The sequence below is a fragment of the Oryctolagus cuniculus genome, chromosome 6 (assembly GCF_964237555.1).
Source record: "Oryctolagus cuniculus chromosome 6, mOryCun1.1, whole genome shotgun sequence".
NCBI lineage: Eukaryota > Metazoa > Chordata > Mammalia > Lagomorpha > Leporidae > Oryctolagus > Oryctolagus cuniculus.
In genome coordinates, this window is record NC_091437.1 from 122,738,457 (window position 1) to 122,756,740 (window position 18,284).

Sequence of the window (18,284 nt, forward strand, 5' to 3'; positions counted from 1 at the left end):
GATGATTTGCTCCTGAGAGCTTATTTTGAACCTACACCTGACCAAACAACATCACCACCATCATCTGTAAAATAGTAACATTTTTCTGGGGCACAAAAGTGGTACTGAGGTTTGGCCCTATGTCACTGTGGAGTGTACTTCCTTGAATACTGAATTGAGGAGGCTACATGAATAATTAAAATAATTAGGAATGTCTTTTTTCATAATTTTGGAATGTGTATGTCACTCTAGGCCAAAACCAATGACATATTCATGAGTTTATTTTCCCGTGGTATGCTCATAGGTTATTTTTTCTGGGTCTTGAGAAAATAAGAGCTTTTAAACAAAGAAACCAAACTTAGGAGAAGACATGTTATTGAACTTGGATCCATGTTTCTGGGATTTTCAAAAAGTAAAGAACACAAACATTATCCGTGTGTTTACATTAACAAGCAAACATTTTAGAACATGCAATATGTATTTTAAATACTTCCCTTCTTTTAAATCTTACGTTGTACTCAAAGAATGCTAATGGTTACCAAATTGTTTTTTGGCAGAGTAGCCTGACCCTTTAAAAACAGGGTAAAATAAAGAGAAGTGTTGTAAGATGTGACTGTAACAAAAGACATAGTTATGAATCCTTAACACTGAGCAGATATGAACTGATCTGAAATCCTAACTAGGAGGTTACCTAAGAGCATTCCTCTACACCACATTGTGCCCATTATCTGGCAATGGATGACAGGCAGTCCCTTGGCCCTTAGTAAAGGGGTGTTTCTTTATTAAGAAAACAAACTGGGGGTTTCACAAAAAATGGGGCTGCTGAGCCTCCTCTTCTATTCATATTTGCCTCAGCTTGTCTCTGTCTGTGCTGTTATCTCAGCCACAAAACACTGAGTCTCTAGAAGCAGGTTTCTTCCCACACACAGTAAACAAGAGGATGTGTATCTCATTCCAATTGCTAAAATGGGTTGAATAAAAGGAGCACAGCTCAGCGCCCTGTCAATAGCTACAATCAGCATTTCAAATCCACGTTGAGTGTGTCCCCAACAACTCATGACAAACTAAAGTACAGGATGCTTGTGACAACACATCCCTTAGGAGGAGCAGCAGTTCTAATAGCCCAGGGCCCTGGCTGTTCTTTCCAGTTTCTTTGTGCAGAAACATTTTGTTTGCCCAACTCATTCACCATGTGCTAGCAATTAGATAATGACTCCGTAAATGTGGAGTAAGGCAGTGTCATGGACGGTGGGTGGTTTGTTTCCTTAGCTCTTTATTGAAAACATATGGAGATGTTTGTATATAAATAGAAAGCAATAGAATGCTGCCGTCACATTAGCAGCAGCTAATACTATTCTACGTGAATGGAAATGCAACATTTCTCCACCTATGCCAGCATTCTGATTTACTGATATCTACACATTCTGTTTCATTTGGCTTGAAAAGATGGTTTATTATTTTAGGTGTTTTATTCCTATTTGGTAGGAAATTGGAGGGTTTTTTTTTTTGTATTTTTTTCATTCCTCTCTGCTTAATTAAATTGCTTTGTTAATGAAGACCATTAATTCTGTACAAGAAGAACTTCTGTTATGATCATGAAAAAAAATTTAATCCCTACATCGGTTGAATGACAGTCTCCCTCTTTCAGAATTAAACATTAAAACTTGTGACCAGATGGTTGGGAATGACCCTTAAGAGATAGGCAGTAGGTAGAGGGGCTGAATGTCCACACTGGTAGAGGCAGACCTGTTGGTTTGAATTCTGGCTGCACACTAGGTAACATTGGGAAAGTTATATAGCCTGACTAAACCTAAGTTGCTTCATCTGTGAAAAGAGAAACACTCATATAATACTTCTTATCTCATAGAACAACTGTGAAAATTGAAGGGAATGAGCATTTGAGTAAAAAAAGCATTTCACAATTATGCCTGGATTGTTGGAAGCACTACAAAAATGCTTCCTATCTTCATTATAATCAGGAAACATTGTGGTGTATATTGGCATCCTTGACCATCTGAACAATATTGATGTTTAGTGATAACAATAGTAATGGAAATTATGTTGCTGTTTATCAAGCACTAATTGTGTGTTAGGCTTTACAATGCACTCTTTCTTTCAACTCCAATAAGCTAAGCCCCATGGTCATACCCATTTCATGAAGAAACTGAGAGGCTACAGGGACTGTCCACAAAGTCACACAGCTAAAAATTGGTTTGGAGGAGGATCAAACCCAGTGTGGGTAATTCTGAAGCCAATATTCTTTATCTCCCTGTTAAAATGGGTGCCATATTTATGTGCCTTTGAAAGTTTTTTTTTTTTTTTCAAATTATTCACTGTGTTCCTATCAATATCCTATGACAGTGCACATTGACATTCACAAACTGCAGACTCCCCAGTCCCTGTTCACTTTGGTCCACAAAAGTCTTTTCTTTAAAGGTGTCTAGTGCTCCATAAGCACAGGCTCATGAGCACAAAGCTCATTCAGACTTTGGAAACAGCATCATCCCAACCAGTGGAGGAAGCAGGGGCCAAGGTTAAATGCCTTGGGGACAGAGGGAGAGGTCAGTCACCCACCTCAGTAGCCTAGTATGTCAGTAGCTTAGTCAGGAATAAAACAGGGGTCCAGGATTGTGTCCATCTAACCAAGAAATGCAATACTGTTGTATCTGACAGCCAAACTGCTAACTAGCTCCCCTTTTAACCAAAATAATACATAATTAAGAGCATTTTGCCTGATGTTCTTGTTGCAAGGATGGATTCTGTGGTATGGGAAACCTCACATCCAAGATTTCCCAATTCTGTTTTCATTTGCAAGATCAATTGCAATTTTTTTCTCTTTTTTGTAGGGGAGAGGAAGAGTTCAGGGTTGCGGGGTGGGTGGTATAGCAAGGCATACAGTAAAGAGAAAGACTGCCAAATCACATGTCTACTTGCTGACCTGGCATCCATGATCTTGTTAGATGAGCACTGAATGGAAGACATGAAAGCAGACATCTTGCATGTTACTAACTCTAATCATGCTACATAATGCAGTAGCCACAGCTGAAAGCTGGGGTGGCCCTTTATTATGAATGTCTTGAGTCTTTGACTGAAAATCATCACAAAGACAGAAATCCCTTAGAAGCAAGAGTGGAAATGAGAGCAGACTTCTGCTGTTTTAACTTTCTCATCATTAATAACACCACCACAACGTGGTGGTGTCCTGGGGCCCTGGGTTCTGACCTTTAAATGCTGCCAACATCCTTCCTTAGAACCCTCACTGCCCTTGCCTTTGTAATCGCAGTATGCTTCTTCCTGCACCACAAGGAGTTAGGAAATCCTTGTAAAAGGAAATCTGCTTTAGAAAAAAAATTACTTATGTAAGCTTCAAGTTGTTATGTAAGTGAAAATCCATTTTAATGTAAAACAAGTGTTACTTACCACTCAGTCCCATACTGGCAATGGCAATGTGGACTTCTGGAAAGCACAGAATTTCAGAGCCAGCTCTACCATTTGCCAAATATGTGATACTGAGCGAATCAGTTGACCACTCTGATTCTCCAGTCTCCCTGTAAAACATCAACCGTAAACCTGCTTTGTCTATTTTATGGGTTGTCAAAGAAGACCAAAGGATATTGCAATTGTGAAAGCTCTCTGGAAGTACTGTACAAATGTTATTATTGATTTTTACTAGGTGAATAATGAGGAATGAGTTGTAGAGCTGACCAAGGAGAGCTTGGGAATAACTCAACTTGAAGAAAGGCATGGCTCCAGGGAAACAGATGATCTGGCTAGCTTGAAGGGCCTTAAACCTGCAAGTCTTATAACTGGGTAGTAATTTATCTGTGCAACCTGTCAACAGCCTGTTATTTTCTAAACTCTTGGGTTAACAATACCAGCTACATGAAATCACTGTGTACTATTTTACCAGACTTTATTTAGAAAGGGTTTACAAACTAGTGGCCTGGCAGAGTTGCCTGGGATTAGGGGGCTGTGGTTTTACACTAGGGAGAGCAGTGTTTCATGTCTTGGTCTATTACCACCTTCCCTGGGGATTCAGCAGATGGAGTAGCAACAAAATCAGAAACCCAAGACAAACCTGCCAGTTTGATGTCTTTAAGCTTTGGCAGAATTCACAATTAAAATAAGATACAATGTTTGTTTAGAAGGAAAAGGTGCAAAGAAGTAAATCCACAGAGCATATCCCCTTTTGTTTGAGCTGACTAACACAATTTGGAGATCCCTGCCATTCTGAAGGAGTTGTATACTAGCACCCAGTGAACACATAAGAAAACCAGTTGAAAGAGTATTATTGTTAGTAGAAATGCTTAAGCAACTTTAATAAGAAGCTTTATATTCCCCCTTCATTATAGATTTTAAATGCTTATAAGTCAACTCTGATTTTGGCAAATCCTAACATGAGTAAATGTGCATCTCAGACTTGTTAGGTAATACACAGACCAGACTCAAAACCAGGCAGAGCAACATGTGTCCTGACAACAACTTATGAGGAGACAGGTATTTGGCCTTGGGTATTTGATCATTCCCAAGGAGAAAGCACAGAAGATACAGATAGGAATAAAACATTTTTCTCTTTTGTTTAGGTAAATATTTCCAACTACAGTCTTGTGATGGAGTCTGACTCAGGAACTTTTTTACCCACTGGACTGCAATTCACTGGCAGTGAAAAAGCCAGAGCCATTATGGAGGAGGTCATGAGCCTGCTGCAGCCCCTCAACATCACCCAGGTCTTCAGTGGTGGAGAAGGTGCAGACATTAACTTTTGGATCCAAGATGGAGTACCTGGTAAGGACAAAAGATGAAATTAGCGCTCTTAATATACTGATTTAAAATAAAATTTCTATCTTATTTCTATTCATTCTATAGCACAATGGATACCAGGGAGCCAGTTCATATGCAGAAATCTTTAGCTTTTGTCTATAATGTATAATCTGATGATTTCCAAATTTGGGATAAAAGCACTTATCATAATATGTGTTGTTTGTTGTAAGAGGTACCTTTGGTAGTTTTAGCACAAGTGGCCTCACAACCATTTGGAAAATAAAGTAGAGGCAACTGTTATTAATGATATCCTTCTGGTTCTAGCCCTGTGCTATGCATAAATACGTTTCCTAACCAGATACTGTATGATCTGAAATGTAACCATTAAAGACACGTTCTTTGCAGGGGTTGAGGGGTATTTCCTGCTAATTATTTTTTCTTAATGTAAAGATGCCTTTCAAGAGATTGGGCATAAACTGATTTAGTCTGATCAGTGAGTTTTTTGCAGACAATGTATTTTTCTTAGCCATCCTATGAAGGAGATACAAGTAGCCCTATTTTGCAGATAAACAGACTGGTGGGTGGGTAATAAATAACTACCTGATATTAGGGCAGAAATCAGCCTGAGAATGGGCCATTTGGGCCTCCAGGCTGGTGGCCCTTTTCCCACAATATGCAACAACACAGGGGAGTCTGGAATGCGAAGATGGCCTTCCAAGTCTCTGGCAGTGTCTGAAATGTTTATCTTACTCAGCTATTGCTTATGCAAAGGATTTAAGTTCATTCCTATTCCAGAAGAATAATTTACCTCTGGGAGAAAGGAGTTTGTTATTGTAAATAACTTCTTATTTCTTCCCACATTCCTTGTTCCACTCCCCTCTCTACCTCTGTAGATCAGAAAGGGTTATATAAAGTCAGTAATTCATTTAGACTACCAGGAATGTTTCCTGGAATTCTTTATTTCCGTTAGAGGATTATAAGATAGAACCCAATTATTGCTGTCTTCTCTTTATTGCTTTTGGGCTATATTTTGATATTTCAAGTTCTGACCATTCCTAGAAGAAACAATAAAGCTGTTTGTGCTATGACTTGTTACTTACTGAACATTTCATGAACTTTAGAAAATACTAAGACCCACAGTTGATCTGAAAAAGAAAAGAATAAACCTGTTGTGTCCTCTGTACTCTTGAATACCAGGCACATCATTAGAACTTAAACCTGAGGATAAGATCCAAAATACTTAATAAGTTATGATTTAAATAACTACAGTTAACCATTGAAAAGTTAGTGATAAATGATATTTCCAAATCCCATCCATCCTTTTTTTCCTTTTTCTGTTCTTTATTCCATTGATTCAATAAGCATTTATTGAGTGCCTATCATACTCTATGCCTATTACATTTCTGCAATCTGAGGTCACCATATGGAGTATTTGATGACCAGGTCCCAATTTTTTTTGATGTTCCTTTTATACTGAATACTGACACATTAATTGAGAGCACATAAAGAATTAAAATTCAACATGATTTTCATTAATTATAAAAGACAAACATTAATTTCTGAAAGTATAATGTTTGAAGAAGGAGGGTTAGCCTTCACTCATCTAGGTGAAATCTATAACAGATAGTATAGCTATCAAAACAAATGTAAGGCTTTGTTGGGGGAAATTTTTTTTATATTCCACCGTGCTCTTTTATTTTTTAATTTTATTTAAAGTATATGTACAAATTTTATGTATTTCCTATATACATATTCAAGAACATAGTGATACTTTCCACTGCCTGTGCTCCCACCCCTCTTCCTCCTCCCTTTTCTATTCCCATTCTTATTTTTTACAAAGATCTGTTTTCCATTAATTTTATACTCATAAGATTAACCCTGCACCAAGTAAAGAGTTCAACAATTAGTGTGAAGAAAAAAAAAAAAAAAACTGTTCCTCAACAGTTGAGACAAGGGCTATTCAAAATCATCACATCTCAAAGTGTCAGTTTCACTCCTACAGATTACCATTTAGGTACTTTATTAGCTAACACAGATCAGGGAAAACATGGTATTTATCTTTTTAGGACTGGCTTATTTTACTAAGTATAACGGTTTCCAGTTGCATCCATTTTGTTGCAAATGACAAAATTTCATTTTTTTTAATGCCTGGGTAGTTTTCCATAGTGTATATATACTATAATTTCTTTATCCAGTCTTCAGCTGATGGACATCTAGGTTGATTCCATATCTTAGCTAGTGTGAATTAAGCTGCAATAAACATGAATGTGTATTCTGCAAGTGTGGGATGAAAATTTCTGCAGATATCAGATCAATTTGCTCCATAGTGTTTATTAGCTCTGTTGTTTCTTTGTTGATTTTCAGTCCGGTTGATCTGTCCATTGATGAACATGAAATGTTGAAGTCCCCCATTACTATCATATTGTAGTCTGTGTCTCCATTTAGATCCATTAATATTTCTTTTAGATAGCCAGGTGCCCTGTAATTAGATGCATATACATTTTTATAGTCACATCTTCCTGTTCAATTGCTTCTTTAATCATTACGTAGTGCCATTCTTTGTCTCTTTTAACAGTTTTTGTGTTAAAGTTTATGTTGTCTGATAATAGGATGACTTCACCTGCTCTTTTTTTGCTTTCTGTTAGCATAGAATATCTTTTTCCATCCTTTCACTTTAAGTCTGTATGTTTCTCTGTTGGTAAGGTGTGTTTCTTGTAGGCAGCAAATAGGGTCGTGAACTTTAATGCATTTAGCCATTTTAACTTGAGAATTTAGGCCATTTATATTCAAGGCTACTATTGATAAGTAATGATTTGGCCCTGCTATGTTTCCTTAAATATTCCTATTTTTTACTTTGGATTTCCTTTGTACTTTTACTGGGAGGTTTCTTGCATTCACATTCTTTCATAATGATGATTCTCTTTCTGTGTTTCTGTGTATAGCACATCCTTAAGCATCTTTTGTAAGCCTGGATGAGTGGTGACAGATTCTTTCAATTTCTGTTTGTTATGAAAGGGCTTTATTTCTCTTTCATTCATAAATGAGAACTTTGCAGGATATAGTATTCTGTATTGACAGTTTTCTCTCTTAAGACTTAGACTTATGTCTCTCCATTTTCTCCTAGCCTGTAGAGTTTCTGATGAGAAGTCATCTGTGTGTGTCTAATTGGAGATCCTCTGAAAGTAATCTGGGATTTCTCTTGTGCACATTTTAGGGTCTTTTCTTTATGTTTTACTGTTGAAAGTGTGACTACAATGGGTCATGGTGAAGATCTTTTCTGGTCTTGTCTATTAGGAATTCTGTGTACTTGGACATCCTTTCTTTCTCCAAATTAGGGAAGTTTTCTGTAATTATTTCACTCTCTTCCTTCTACTTTATTCTCTTTCCACACCTTCAGGAACTCCTAAGACTCATATGTTGGGTCACTTGATAGTATCCCATAAATCTCCAATACTGCTTTTAATTTTTCCAATTTCCTTTCTTTTTTTTTTTTTTTTTTTTTTGGTCTGACTGAAAATTTTCCAAAAAATTTGTCTTCTAGTTCAGATTTTCTTTCTTCTGCCTCACTGATTCTATTGTTAAAGCTTTCCACCACATTTTTTATTTGACATATTGGATTCTTCATTTCTGAAATTTCATTTTGACTTCTGTTTAACATCTCAATTTTGTGGGGAAATTTTTCTTTCATGTCATATATGTATTCTTTAATTTGTGGATTTGCATCTCATTGTTTCTGAGTAATCCTATGATTAGTCTTTTGAATTCCTTTTCCAGAATTTCATCAATCTCTTCATCTTCACATTCTAATATTGAAATGTTGTTATGTTCCTTTGAGGGGCGGGAATGTTGTCTTCCTTATTCTTGTTTCTTGAATTTATGATTTTATTTTTAGGCATTTGGAGATACCTGTTGGTTTTTACCTCTGATGGCTTTTATCTTTGAACTATACCTCAGTAGAATGTCTGCTCTTTCAGTGAATATTCAAAGGTGTGTGCTAAATGTGCGCTAAGGTGACACCCAAGTCGGACATGTTAGATCTCCTTTTGTTAACAGGAGATGGGGCATGGTCACCCCTGTTGGTGTAATAATACCCTCACCTCCTCTCTTCCAAGGTGATCAAAGCCTGGGTGTTAGCCTTCAGTGGGTGCAGTACTCATTCATGCTTCCACATGAACGGCTGAAAGGATCTGTGCAGCCCTCAGTGTGAGCTCAGATCTTGCAGCAGTGACCCACCCCAGGCAATCAGTTCTGAGCAAGTGGAGCTGCACATAGTGATTGCCAGAGAACCCACTACACCCTGTGCCCTCTTATGCAGTCACAGAGTTCCCATGGTCTTAGCACTCAAGGCTCCCACAGTAACAGGGTGTAGAGTATCCACTTCACCCTACTAGCTTTCCCTGTCCACAAAGAGGCTGAGATGTTCCCTGAGCCAGCTGCCTGTGGTTACCTAGGTGGTTTGAGCCCTGAAACCCCGGAGCCTGTGATGTGTTGAGAGGCTTGGGACACCTCACAGTCATATGGGTGTACCCAGCCCTCTGTCAATCTGCCAAACCAGACTAAAATTCAATAGGGAATATCGACTTTTCCTTCTGGTAAAATCCCTGGATCACATATGTGCATAATACCCATTGGCTGCAGCCCTACTCATTTCACAGTTGTGCTGTGTGCATATAAGAATCTCTGCAGCCGGTACAAATGTCAGAATGGCTTCTTCTCCCCACCTGTTGCCAGGCATGTGTACCAGAGCTGCTGTGGTTACCTCTGCCGACAAAATGGCAACTGCCTTGCAACTTGCTGGCTTTGTACAAGTGCTGCAGCAGCTGCTATCTACTTATATCCAAAATGTCACCCGCCCTCTCTCATCTTGGATGAACTTGCCATTAAAACCTCTGGGCACTATTGTGGGAGGGATGGGAGGAGACAGAGATGTGCCCTTTTTCTTTTTCCCTGGGTGAGCGGTCACCCCATACCCTTCAGGGCTGTGGGCCAGACTCAAATACAGTATAGACCGCCATTTTCTCCCTCCAGGTACATCACCAAGGCATGGACTGTGGCAGTCTTATCTCACCTTGCTCTCCAAAGCTGGCACTTCCTCTGGCTCAGGACTGCTCAGGGCGTGTGTTATGTCTGTGCTCCTTGCTGTGGTCTGTGCCTTCCACATTGATCCACAGCACCTCTCCTCCTGCAGAATCTCCACTGTAGTTTTCCCTCCGACTCTCCCCTGAGAGTGCACTTTCTCCACTTTTATTTTATTTTATTTTATTTTATTTTATTTTATTTTATTTTATTTTTACTATTTTCCCCCAGCCTAGAGCAGACCACCCTGTCCCTATTCCACTATCTTGGAATCTCTTGAGAGGATATTTGAAACTAAGTATCTTGGATATACTTGCCATTAAAACCTCTGTTCTGTAAACTTTCTGTTCTATATCATTATACCCCAGCCTGCTCCCATTTCTATCTCCTTCAATATTCCTCACCCTCCAAAGCCTGGATATTCCTTGAGGCACACCATGTATTATATTTACTGGTGTTGATGAATCCTACTTTACCCACATGGGGCCCTATTGCCTTTTTAATTTTCCAGAACACTTTCTAGTCTATATCTGGAAATCTGGCACTTGAGTTAAATCTGTGATTGTGCTCTTGGGTTATTAGAATTATTATTTATATGTGCATCCTGACTCCTATACCCTATGATCGCTTCTTTGAGGTCAAAGTCAATGATTTATACTTGTTTGTCTCTTGCATCACTTTCAGTTTAATGGTTGGTAATATTTACATCTCTGTAAATCTGACCTGAGAGAAGGAAAATAAAACATTGAAAATAACATTGCAAGCTTTTGGTCCCTCCACTTAAGCATAGAGAAAATAAAGAATGTTGGGAAAAGAGCCACAAAGTTATAAAAATGTTGGAAGAATTATATAACTTAGGAAGAGCAATCAGGATCATTTCTCTTAAAAGCCCAAAGACTAAGAGAAGGTGTTGAATAAGACTTCTAGTACCCTGTGATTCCCACACATAAAATGGTAAGCAGCAGTTTCCTGACACTTCCAAAAACAATGCCAGAAATGATTTGCAGTGCTGTGTACTCTCTATTCAATTCAGAATACTGAAAAGGCTCCCCGTGTAAATGCCTGATTCTCTAAATATCAGCTTCAGCTACAGAAGACTAGAGTCCATTTCATTCTGAATATGTCACTAATGGGGTATAATCATGGCATTCAGATGTCCCAAAATGTATTATTCTTGAACACCTTTCTTTAGAAATTCTCTTTATTTTTAAAGATCCATCCATTTATTTGAAAATAAGAATTACACAGAGAGAGAAGGAGTGGCAGAGAGAGAGAGAGAGAGAGAAGTCTTCCATCTGCTGGTTTACTCCCCAACTGGTTGAAATGGCTGGAACTGTGCTGATCCAAAGCGAGGAGCCAGGAGCTTCTTCCAGGTTTCCCACATGGGTTCAGGGGCCCAAGGACCTGGGCCATCTTCCACTGCTTTCTCAGGCTACAGCATAGAGCTGGATCAGAAGTGAAGCGGTCTAGACTGAACCAGCTCCCACATGAGATGTCAGCACTGCAGGCAGTGGCCCCACCTGCTATGCCACAGAGCAGGCCCCTAGAAATTCTTCCATGAAATATACACTGGTGGGAAAAAGTTAGATACCCACTTTAAAAAAATATTTATTTTATTTGAAAGACAGAGTTACAGAGAGGAGAGAAATCTACCTGCTGGTTTACTTCCCAAATGGCCGCAACAACCAGGACTGAACCAGGCTGAATCCAGGAGGCAGGAGCTTCTCCTGGGTCTCCCACATGAGTACAGGGGCCCAAGCACTAGGACTGTCATTTTCAGATTTCCCGGGTGCATCAGCAGGGAGCTGGATCAGAAGTGGAGCAGTTTGGATTCAAACTGGCACCTATATGGGTTGCTGGCCCTGCAGGCTGAGGCTTTAACCCACTAAGCCACAGCACCAGCCCCTTAGATATCCTCTTAAAGTGACCTAAGGAGGTGAGCCTACTCTTATTCCATAACTGCCAATAAGAATTTCCTCTCTGCCTCAGAATCTGAGACTGAACTGTCTTCTGATGCTGTTGGTTTGCAGTAGATAGTGTCTTGGAAAGAGTCAGAGGCTTTGAATATCTGTTCTGGATTCATAACTTCACAGTATATTTTTTTGACAGGCAGAGTTAGACAGTGAGAGAGAGAGACAGAGAGAAAGGTCTTCCTTTGCTGTCATTCCCTCCCCAGTGGCCGCTGCAGCCGGCGCTGTGTCAATCCAAAGCCAGGAGCCAGGTATTCCTCCTGGTCTCCCATGTGGGTGCAGGGCCCAAGCACTTGGGCCATCCTCCACTGCCCTCCCAGGCCACAGCAGAGAGCTGGACTGGAAGAGGAGTAACTGCGAAAGAATCCAGTGCCCCAACCAGGACGAGAACCCGGGGTGCCGGCACCGCAGGTGGAGGATTAGCCATGTGAGCCACGGTGCCGGCCCAACTTCTAAGTATATTTATATGTGCAAATGATGTAATTTTTCTAAGCCTCACTCATTTATTATCAAGCATCCTTAGTAATCAACTACTATATGACCCTGTGGAATAAGTAGCAAAGAAAGATAGATGGGATAATGTCTGCACAGACAACACAGTCCAGTGGGTGAGACTTGGTTATCTCATTTACAAAATGAGAATGGTAACCCCCCAGGTATTTCCACTAAGCGTTCACTGGGTTCCTTCTCCGCCCTTGTCCCCTGTCTCATTAACTGTACCATGATCCATTAACCTCAGAATCATCCAGGGCATGCAATCAAATGTTTTCCAGTTATTATTTACTCCGAATCTTTCCTATTTCTGGAACCCATTCCCTCCTCTGTATCCCACAGACCTTGTCTCACTGATACCTATTGCACCTGCCTACTAATAGACCAACCTGCTTTCCTTGTCGCTTTCCACCAACTCGTTCACTGCTTCCAGAGTTTTGGAAAATCAATGTTATCAGTCTGGATGCTTTAGTCTGCAAAAGAACATGGAATTCCAAAATTAAGAACAACAGTAAGGTTTTTTTTTTAATTCACTTTAAAAGAATTCTGGAGTGGATGGTTGCAGAATGCTTTAATTTCGTCATCCAACCACATCAAGGACCTTGGTTCTTTATATCCTGACACATTGCAGTCTTTGGCATATTGACTTTTGTCTTCAGGCTTGTCCCTCATGGTCCCAAGATGTCTGTAGTTGTTCCAAGCCACACATTCTCACATATTATGCTGTAGCAGAAGATAAAATGTCCATACTTAAATGCCTTTTTACCTACTATGCCACAGTGCCAGCATTAAATGCCTTTTTAAAAGTAGGAAATCCTGGGCTGGCATTGTAGCATAGCAGGTAAAGCCATTGTCTAGAATGTTGGCATCCTATATGAGCTCTGGTTCAAGTCCCAGCTGCTCCACTTCCTATCCATCTCCTTGCTAATGCACCTGGGAAAGCAGCAGAGGGTGGCCCATGTTATTGGGCTGCTGTACACATGTAGGAGACTTGAAAGAATTCCTGCCACCTGGCTTCAGTCTGGCTCATCCCTAGGCCATTGTGGTCATTTGGGGTATGAACCAACAGATGGAAAGTTCTCTCTCTCTCTCTCCCTCGCTCCCTCTCCCTCTCCCTCTGCATCTCTCATTCTTTCTCTGTAACACCGCCTTTCAAATAAAATACAAATAAATATTTTTTTAAAAAGAGTAAGAAATCTTTTCTAGGAACTTTAAGACCAGTTTCTCCTCAGTTTTATTAATCAAAAGTGTGACACTTATCTGTGCCTAAACCATGCAGCAGCAATGGAGTGGCACTACCAAGATTGACTCTCTGGACCTAGGATTGGCCTATTCTCCCTTGAAAAACATAGTTCTTGATATGAGAAAAATTGAGATTCTTTAGAAAGAAGATGAAGATTTTGTTATGCAAAAATTAGAATTGCCTGTAACATCCAATCATCTCTCCTCCTGACCTAAAATCCTTCAGTGTCTCTCCATGGCCCGTATGTTATTAATGCATTACTAAAGTGTTTACTTATCCTAGGCTTCAAGGCTCTCTCTGTCTGCCTCCTCCTTCACAACTTCTCCACTCTTTTCTACCCATCTCCCAGTCATACAGTTGTAGTTGAAATCAACTCCTAGCGCGCGCTTTTGTTCTTCCTTCCCATTAAACTTGCCCTTGTTTTTCCCCTGTCTTCAATGATTCATCTCCTTTTTCTGCTTCACAAGGCTTCTATAATCTCCTACAACCTGGACAAGTGTCCCTTGGTTGTATTCCCAACATTCCTTATGCTTACGTCTCTGTAACATTTACCCTGCTCTTATAACTTTGACCAATTGTGGATTCTTGAGAAGTCTCAGTACCTGAGAAGCAGTATCTGGCCATGACAAGATGTCTAAGAATCAAATGCTGAGGAAGTGGAGTCTAAGTGTATAGGAAGAATAAGAAGATAATATAAGAAGTTTGTTAACTGTAATGTACTACACAGCCTTAATTTATTATTACTTTAAAAATAATACTGCTCAGGGCCAGCACTGTGGCATTGTGGGTGAAGCCACCGCCTGTGATGCCAGCATCCCTTTTGGGCAGTGGTTCATGTCTTACTGCTCTGCTTCTGATCTAGCACCTTGCCGATGGCCTAGGAAAAACAGTGTAAGATGGTCCAGGGCCTTGGGCTGCTGCTACCCATGTGGGAGACTTCAAAGAAGTTCCTGGCTCTTGGCTTCAGCCTAGCCCAGTTTCAGTTGCTGTGGCCATCTGGAGAGTAAACCAATGGATGGAAGATTTCTGTGCCTCTCCCTCTCTCTTTATTTACTCTGACTTTCAAATAAATAAATAAATCGTTTTAAAAAAGATTATAATGTTTAAAAGTCATATTTTAGTTTTCTTCTATCTTTTTCCTAATAGTTCAGATTCCCTGGTAAAGTACCAAATATACAGATTTATCAGATTTTCACATATTTTCCAGCTTGCTTATTTCTGTCCAATATTTCATATGGCAATAGGCAGAACTAAATGAAAACTTTCCTTTTCTGCATATCTTCTAAAATGTTCCAAGAAATAGAAATGATCATAACACAAGAATGGCCATGTAAAGTAAATCAAATGTTCAGCATCTGGACTCGGGACTCACTTGTTTTCTGATGACCAGATGGAATACTGCAGTCCTGTGTCCCCTGCTGTCCCTAATTTAAAGATGCCTCCCTTACAGGAAAAACACTGTGCAGTGGTGTTTGAAGGGATCGATGCTGCATGGTGAGCAGACCTCACCCCACAGGGAATGTGAAAAGGGCACTCTTACTTGTGACTCTCGCCCTCAAACCCTCATTTAAAGATCTGTAGCAGTTTCATTTAATCAACAACCGTGTATTGAATGCCTACCATAAACAACACACTGTTTAGACATGAGGATGGAGCATGAATAAGATTTAGCAGGTATCTGCTCTTGTGGAGTTTATATTGTAGAAAAGGGATAAGATGTGGGAGGAGACAGACTGCAGCAACTAAATAAATACACCATGAGCAGAGAAACACATTAGTAGGATCAGGCATTGTGCCACAGCAGGTTAAATTTCCACTTGGGATGCCATATCCCAAACCAGAGTGCCTGGTTCAAGTCCTGGTTATTCTGTACTTCCCATTCAGCTCCCTACTAATGTCCCTCTAAGATGAGAGACAGCAGGTGATGGTTCACGTGTTTGAGTCCCTTGTAAACAGGGAAGACCTGGATGGAGTCCCAGGCTCCTGGCTTCAGCCTGGCCCAGTCCTGGCTGTTGTAGGCATTTGAAGTGATTCAGCAGATGGAAGACTGACTCTCTCTGTCTCTCTCTCCCTTTCAAATAATAAATAAATCTTTAAAAACATTAGAGAATTATTTTGATTTTAGTGTGTGGCTGCCACTTACCTCTTTAAAATCATATGGGTCAGAGCTCTTGTTTTAATATTCCATGACTTCTATATGCTAGATAGGTATGTGTAACCTCCTCATCAATGATCATTATTGGAATTTGCTAATAAGAATAGCTAATAAGCTTCTCCTGCACTTCTCCGTTTCAGTAGACCTCCTTCATCTTGAACAGAATCCATTGAGCATCTTGCCCAAAGTAGACCTGGTTCATTCCTTGTAGGATGACTGTAGACTAGGAGGAAGAGAGGATATTGTTTATACCTTTGAGCTGTTGACCACACCTTGCTTTGGGAAGTCTTGTATTATACCTTTAACTGCTATTTAAAACACACCCTTTATTTTAAAGGTAGCATATTTTGTATTTTATCTTCTTAACTGGACTGAAGACCAAGAAGCTATTTTATTCTTATTTATATACCCACAATATCTGTTATTACCTGGCACATTAAAGGCACAGTAAATATTTACTGATTAAATGTATTGATTTGAAGATTAAGTGACAGTAAAAGGTGGTTTTAAGTATAGTACCAAGATAAATAACATTCAGATTAACTGCAGGAACTCACAGGACAGAAGACAGGAAAGACCTGTAAGAGGAGAATTCAAGGTAGATGTTGAAAGATAAGTCATATCGGAATGGACAGGAGGGATAGAGGAGGGCCTTCCTGGTGTGAGAAATAATATGAACAAGGCAGGTGTCCTTGTGGAGGACAGTTAGGGAAGTGACTTCACTGTGCAATTCATCTTGGAGAGCAGTGGGCGGTAAGAACAGTTGAGTATCTCTGAGCCAAAGGAAGGAGAGCCATAAATTTCAGATAGAAAACTCTTGTAGATGATGCAAAACCACCAGGAGTCTTAAGGGGAGGGACTTGATGAAAACTGTGTTCTAGGATGGAGTCCATAAACTTCATGCCAAGGGATGTCAGATCACTCAGGGGGGAGCCTCAAGTGAGAGCAGCACCTGCAGTGAAATGGGAACTTCAGGATGTAGCCGAGGATCAGAAACAATTACGTGAAAGATCCGAGGATGGAATTACAGGTTTTGTCTATTTTATGCGTTGTAACGACCCACAAAACACTATGACTTAACTTCTCTCTATCCTTCCTTTCCCATACCTTCTAACAATGTAGCTCAGAAAAGTTTTACTCCTCTATCTGCTCCTTTCAGCATCCCAGGGTTAGCTTTTGTGACTTCTCCTTCCTAGGCACTTGACTCTCCATCCATTTCACTTGTACTGTACACAGATACTCTAACTGACCCTGTGTATACCCTTCCTTCAACAGGTAGCTTTGCCATCTAAAAGTTATGAATGTTGTGAAAATTAAAAAATGATTCTCTCTAAAAACTCACAATCCAGAACTAACTGTGATTGTGTCCCTTAATGATCATGAAGATAAGAATGCTTCATTATTGAAAACTAAATAAAGCTACATTGAAATTCTAAAAAATTTCTAAAAAAATATAAAATTACTCAAAAGCCAGTGGATTGTAAGGAAGTAAGATTTCAAAATTTGTTTACTTGTTGGCCATATGAACATTCTCTATCCCAGCTTTAAATAATTAGAGAATATAAAGTTTAATTTCACCTGTTTTATTATATCAGGTGATTATAAGTATGATTTTAAAAGTGTTATAGAAACTTCAAATATATACAGTAGTAGAGAAATAGTATAATGAACCCTCACTGATCTACTTAAGAAATTTTTCACCCAAGAGCAGTCTCATTTCACCTATACTTCAACTTCTCTCCCACACCCAGATTATTTTTTTTAAACCAGGAGTCCAGAACACAGTCCAGGTTTTCTTTTTTTAAAATTTCTTTATTTATTTGACAGAGTTAGAGAAAGAAGAGAGAGAGAGAGAGAGAGAGAGAGAGAGAGAGAGAGAGAGAGAGAATGAATGAGAATCTTCCATCTGCTGGTTCACTCCCCAGTTGGCTGCAATAGCCTGAGCTGAACCAATCCAAAGCCAGGAGCCAGGAGCTTCTTCCAGGTCTCCCACATGGGTGCAGGGACCCAAAGACTTGGGCCATCTTGTACTGTTTTCCCAGGCCATAGCAGAGAGCTATATGGGAAGTGGAGCAGCCAGGTCTCAAACTGGCGCCTATATGGGATGCCAGCCCTGCAGGCAGCAGCTTTACCCGCTACACCACAGCCTGACCCCCCCACACACCAGATTATTTTAAAGTAGATCACCAAGATCACATCATATCAATGTAAATATTTTAATTTCTGTCTCTAAAAAGTGATGACTCATTTTATATGCATGACTCTAATACTATTTATCTACATAAAATGTTTTTCAATAATTTCTTAGTATCTTTTATGATATATGGCCAGCTTTAAAATATTTCCAATTGTCTCCACATTTTGAAAAATAATTTTCTAATTTAAATTTAGATTCCACTGAGGTTCAAATAATGTAATTTGTTAGTATTTCTCTTCAGTCTTTTCCAATAAATAGTTTCTGCCTTAATCTTTTTTTTCTTGACATTTATGTGCTACAGAGACCAAGAAATTTGTCCTAAATCCATTCCCATGGCATTACTGACCATGTGCCTCTACCATTGTATTTCCTGTGGATTAGTTGTTATAAGGGCTACTCTGATTCAAATTT

The 18,284-nt window shown here is 39.5% G+C and overlaps 1 protein-coding gene across 1 annotated transcript in view; it reads left to right on the plus strand.

The window, feature by feature from the left end:
- CPQ (carboxypeptidase Q) overlaps nucleotides 1-18,284 on the plus strand; it is a gene marked incomplete at its 5' end in the record, with an annotated part of 478,153 nt that overhangs the window by 379,106 nt on the left and 80,763 nt on the right. Inside the window, 1 exon segment of the mRNA XM_051844650.2 lies at nucleotides 4,563-4,764. Within this exon segment, the coding sequence (XP_051700610.2) occupies nucleotides 4,563-4,764 (202 nt within the window).